Source organism: Halyomorpha halys, unplaced genomic scaffold, assembly GCF_000696795.3.
Source record: "Halyomorpha halys isolate HHAL.00 unplaced genomic scaffold, Hhal_1.1 Scaffold508.1, whole genome shotgun sequence".
Classification (NCBI taxonomy): Eukaryota; Metazoa; Arthropoda; class Insecta; order Hemiptera; family Pentatomidae; genus Halyomorpha; species Halyomorpha halys.
In genome coordinates, this window is record NW_027106467.1 from 444501 (window position 1) to 450591 (window position 6091).

Below are 6091 nucleotides of genomic sequence, written 5' to 3' on the forward strand. Positions count from 1 at the left end.
CAAAAATAGTTGTAATTTTGTTTCACTTTTGACCGCAACCCTGACCATCTTCTTATATATCAATTTTTATGTTCAACTATATATACATATATATTTTTTGTAACGGTTTTGACAACCGCTATTTTTTATTCCCTCTGACTATACTTGACAGACTCAAGTTTGACAAGTAACTATACATCATTTTATTGAAAGTAATAAAAAATTGGAATAAAATAACTGACTTTTTTTCCATTTTGCTCTTGGTCTATCGAGATCTGTCAATGTGGATTGGAAGGTATACATATTAATATGGTTTCAACAGATTAAATATTTTTAACGCCACACAATTTGGAAATCAAACATTATATTAAGGGAATATGGTTTATTTTCGCTTCTATGGATACATATTCTTCTTTAGTTCTTTTTTTTTTTGTTTAATTATAACTGATTAGTTAATGAATTGAAGAACACCTAAGCGCCCTCTATGTAGTATATCGATACCACAAAACCATAACTCGTATTTGTCAGTGATCTGTCGTAATGTAATATATCAGTATATGAACATTAAGGAAATCAATTGTCGTGTCTTACTAAAAATCAATGTCGAAATGAGCCGTGCAAGTTTCGTACTACTTTTTTTTTTAGATAATGAAATAATATTTCTCATAACTATTTTTCTTGATTTGCTGTTTGTTTCTTTGCTTTATCTTTTAACAATACTTCATAATAACTGTTCAATACAATCAAGATATAAAGGTGTAAAACTGATGTTAACGAATCCACCACTGTTTCTTGAATTACAAAGATTTTATTTTTTCTCAACACTAGCAAGAAAATGTCAAATACATAAATTATCGGTGAAATTATCAATACAACAACCACTTGCATAAAAATAGCCAGTTTAAGAAGTCTTCTATTCAATTCTTTTACAGATATTAGTACTACGATATCTGATCCCACGAGCATAACCAATGCAATAACGGACATCACATTTATCCATCTTTCCCTGACAAAATAACAGTATGTTTCGTATTTATCCTCTTTACATTCCTGCCCATCTGTGTAATACTCTTCATGCTTAATGAGTGCGTATATGTGTGACATCAGGAACAGAATCGCTAATGAAATCTGAACCAACGAGAAGGCGATCGACCCAATATGGAGTTCACAACAGCAGCTCCTTTTTACGGTTGGTAATACTACTGTGTACGGCTGTCCGACCTGTAACAGGATTCTTTACTTAGATGTTTCTTATAGAAAAATGCTCCATTAAATAAGTTAAATTATCTGCAATAAATAAAAAATTATGTTTGTGCTATATTTTTTATATTAAATAAAATGAAATTAGATCAATAAATTATCTTATTATTCTAGGACTTCTTGCTTTTAGAATAATCTGTTGTTACATAATATATTGGCCAAAGCAGTGTGACCAAACATTTTGTTTTTTTTTACACAAAAAATCCAATCTCTACAATGTTGAATAAAAATCTATTGAAGGAAATAAAGCAATAAACATTGACCAATGGACATATACGTTTATAGGAAACTCTGCGCATCATAAAATGCGTTCATAAATTTCTGTTGTTTAAGAAATAGTACTTCCTTAGCCAATGGCTGAACTAACCTTATAGCTAATTTACATGTTTTTAATGCGTACATCAAATGAATGTGTTTAATGGTATATGCTTTATTAAGGAAAAGGAGAGAATATTTGGGACAGACTCCTACACACACATCCTGAAATTGCCGACGACAAAAGCAATGGCGACATAAGCTGCGATTCCTATTTCATGTACCAAGATGACATAAAAATAATTAAAGACATTGGGGTAAACGATTTTCCGATTATATTATGTGGTGCCATAATTCAGCCTCTAATAACCTCATTGTTTTAGTTCGATTTTCATCGATTCTCTATAAGTTGGGCACGCATCCTTCCTAGCGGAGAAGGACATGATCTAAATATAGAAGGAATAAATCATTATAAACATTTCATAAATGAACTACTGGCAAATGGAATCCAACCGATGGTATACCAACTGCCTTGTTTGACTTATGTGCAAAATATTTCCCAAATGTTATTGACTGATTTTGTTTAATTTTTAGATTACTATGTACCACTGGGACCTTCCCCAGAAGCTCCAGGATATGGGCGGCTGGTTAAATCCACTTATTGTAGATCATTTTGTGGATTATGCCAAAATTTTATTCGAAAATTATGGAGATCAAGTATATTTTATATAGATATAACTTACGTTATTGATAATCTATCTGGACAATGATTTACTTATGATTTCTAGGTCAAGTATTGGACGACTATTAATGAGCCATTGGAATCGAGCAGAGGCTACGGTGACGTAAGTTTCGCTCCGATGCTTAACTTGCACGGAGTTGGTAACTACCTCGCTGGACATCACATGCTCTTAGCCCATGCCAAAGCTTACAGGCTCTATGACGAATTGTTTAGAAATCGCCAAAAAGGTTTCATTAATGTAGTCAATAATTATTTCATAAATTAAATATGATGAAGACTCATTAAAATAAAAACTGTTGACAGGTTTTGTCTCAATTGGAATATCAGGATTATATTCGTTTCCGGCATCAGATTCAGAAGAAGATAAGGAGGCAGCTGAGCGTGATATGCAATTTTCGGTAGTCCATTATTCTTGTCGATAGTATCTATAGAATATGGCCAATGACGTAGAAATTAGACTAACTGAAAATATTCAGGGAGTTGTACCAATTCATCTATTATATATCATGTTTTCATATTTTATTTTATATAGTTGAGAAACTATAGACTAAAATATTTAAGAAAAGAAGGACAATATTGCTAAATCAATTTGACTTTGGCCGCAATCTAAGGGATGTGACAGCCGTGCATGTTGGGGCCTGTGTGCCAGAGCGTTTGGAACATTGTGGGTTTGATTCCTAGCTGGGGAAGTTTTATTTATTCCCGTTATTTATTCGTCGGCGGTCCCGAGAAATGAATCTTAACGCTCCTACCTTGGTTAGTACGTGACGGCAACTTCGTGGTATCCACTAAGGTTGGCAAAAAGGATCGCTAGACCCACTTGTCGGACTAGTTCCCCCCACCAGTTATCTACATTGCACCGGGGGATGGCGCTGGATGAAGACAACCCCATATTACACTACTTAAGTTTTATTTTCAACATAGGTAAAAACATCAAACCAGGAAACGAGATGGTGTAAGTTTTCTTTATTCAAGAAAGGGCCAGTTCGGGACCTGAGTGGGCTCACGGTGAATTTGTTAAAAATGGTAAATTAGGAATTGAAATTATAAAAATAAATTAAATTATAAGAAAATCTATCAATGAAAGACAGCTTGTAATATGCAAGAACAAAAATGAATAAAAACTCAACAAGAGGGTGTGCATTATATTTTTTAGTTACTTGCACGTCAATTTACTATACTTTTGTAATTTTATTATTTCTTACAACGAAAGATTTTTTTTCAGCTGGTTATTCGTGATTCAAGGCACCACTCTGGCTTTTCATTCAGACTCATTGGGATCATAACCATTTGGAGGTTTTTCTACCGATTTCGGATCGTGTCGAATGTAGATGTCGGCTTATCTGTTGGTGATTATTAATCCAGTAATTGATCATTAGACAGATAGTTGTCAATCAGAATACGATATTTGGGTATGATCCCCCAGTTCTCTCCAGGGAGGTACTGCTTAGAAAGTTGGAAGATTGAACTAATACAGAATCCTACTTCACATCATAAAATTAAATCAATGTATTTCTAATTAATTATTATTTTTAGATTGGATGGATCGCCCACCCTATATTCTCCAAAGAAGGCGATTACCCCGAAGTGATGAGGCAGAGGGTGGATATGAACAGTAAGGCTGAGGGAAGAAACAGGTCTAGACTGCCAGTATTCTCCACCGAAGAAGTTGCGCTTATTAGAGGTTTGGGTTACATTTTTATCACCTTTGAAAAAGTTAATTTAGAAAGAAGACAGTATGAATCGATTATATTCAGATAGGATTAACATTGTATTGAGTTAGGTTAATAGAATCTCTCAGAAGGCTTCAATAATTATTGTGTTCATTCTTACTCTCAGCGTTCCTAAAGTCAGAAGATAGGAATGACGTACAGGTGGAAACCAAAAGGGCACCATTCGACGTTGCCTCAACGCTGAAGAGAACTACTCTCAAGACATTGTGAGGATAAGGTTACACTAGCCGTACCCATCAGTCTCCTGATCCAGCGCAAAAAAATCTAAGGGTGTCCGGACTTGCGAGTGTTATGTTAGAAGGTGGAAGATGCCGAAGAAGGAACTAAAAAAAAATCTAGTAAACCAAGTACTTCTGGTAGAGCCCCGGTTGGAATACTTGTTATCAGCCCCAACAGATGGGATCTTATACAGTGCCTGCAAACATTGACGCGTCCGTTCCAAGAAGATCAAAAGTGTTCATTCGCCTCACATTAGGTGATTTTGTATGCATCTTTTATTTCGTTTTGGTTGTGGAACCGCTATATGGTGCATGGATATTCTTCCTTACAGAAACCATAGTCCAATTTTAATTTTGCAGAGTTTTCGTTTCTTTCTTCCACTACAGTTCGTTTCAGTAGGCATTGCTCTTTTTTTATATCACTATGAATCACTCTTTCTTCGTATAAACCTTCGCTAATATAAACACCATATAAGTTATTTCAAAGTTAAAAGTTAGTTTTAAAAAAATATATTTTTGTGTAATTCGCTACAAAATTAATTGGCAGTTCTAGTGTTAGATTTTGAATTTTGTTTATTCAATATTTAAAAGCATTCTAATCAAAATCTCATTAGATTTTAATTTTACTACAGTTATAGCATCTCTCATTACTAGTGAAATATTCTCTTACTCTGCACTGCCGTCCCCGGCATGATGATACTATCATTGTCTGAAAAATGATTCAAGTACCAGCCGACTAGCCGTTTTAGTTGCCATGTGATTGATTTTTCCAATAATAAAAAAACTACAAATTATTACACTATTATTTATTATTTACAAATAGTTTTATATCCAAAAAAATTTCAAAAATAATTTAGTTTCATTTAAATAGGCGACCATATGACGTTGGTGTCTGTGTGAACAGGTCAGAAACGAAAATAAGGGAAATAAAATCGCGTGCGCGAGTTCATACATGTGTACTTGTGTACATGAACAGCCTAGCTCAGTTGTAGGAGATATTATGTATTTAAGACAGGTATATACCTAGGATGTTACAGCTACGTTTTCGCTAAAATCAACTTTCCGTATCTGCCACTTTATATAAACGATTTTATACTTCATTCCACATTCTTCAAAAGTTCCTAAACGATTTTGATTAAATTTGCAATGTTATGTACAATGAAGTGATAATTAATATCACCATTGTCCATGGGCGTAGGGAGGATTTGGCCAATGGGGGAGCAGGCCTCAACCCATTACATGTATATATTCCCTTCTGAAACGTCCGGTAAGAGAAAAATATCTAATTCCTTATTGCAAGAAATAGTCCCACCATCTTATTTCGACTTCATAAAATTCAATTATTATTTTTTGAATGTATTACCCATAATCGCCATAAATTATTTAAAGTGAAACAACTGAATATAAATTGTTAAAAACTAGGTTTAACCAATAATAAATTTTCTTTCTTTTTTTTTCTTGGAGTCCCAAAATTCTTCGAGCTGCGGCTCCCCTCTAACTATGCTCATGTCTAATCTTACTTGAAATAGTCTGATAGGGTTTGAATGCCGAATTAAAAAAAAAAAATAATAATAACTCTAAGTACCTTTCATTTTATTTATTGGAAATAATTAACCATTTCTATTCATACATGTGTACTTAATAAATAGTACATTTATTGTTAGCAGTAAGAAACAATAAATAAATATATAAGAAGATGGTCAGGGTTGCGGTCAAAAGTGAAACAAAAATAGTTTACAACTATTTATTTTCCAACGTTTCGCCCCACTTTGCAGGGCTTCATCAGGGCTCTTCAAAGCAATTGGTTGAACAGGTTGCTTTGAACAGCACTGATGAAGCCCTGCAAAGTGGGGCAAAACGTCGGAAAATAAATAGTTGTAAACTATTTTTGTTTCTCTTTTGGC

The 6091-nt window shown here is 33.9% G+C and overlaps 1 protein-coding gene across 2 annotated transcripts in view; it reads left to right on the plus strand.

Moving 5' to 3' along the window:
* The window catches only part of LOC106683724 (myrosinase 1), a 22980-nt gene that overhangs the window by 6049 nt on the left and 10840 nt on the right, over window positions 1-6091 (plus strand). The window contains exons 1-7 of one of the 2 annotated variants that reach the window (XM_067044833.1): window positions 1048-1168; window positions 1678-1811; window positions 1878-2012; window positions 2089-2211; window positions 2283-2463; window positions 2540-2634; window positions 3773-3920. In XM_067044833.1, coding sequence (XP_066900934.1) covers window positions 1138-1168; window positions 1678-1811; window positions 1878-2012; window positions 2089-2211; window positions 2283-2463; window positions 2540-2634; window positions 3773-3920 — 847 coding nt within the window. In that variant the 5' untranslated portion in view covers window positions 1048-1137. Of the gene's footprint in view, window positions 1-1047; window positions 1169-1677; window positions 1812-1877; window positions 2013-2088; window positions 2212-2282; window positions 2464-2539; window positions 2635-3772; window positions 3921-6091 lie in introns of those variants that run through there. The other variant, XM_014425372.2, reaches the window with a different exon arrangement.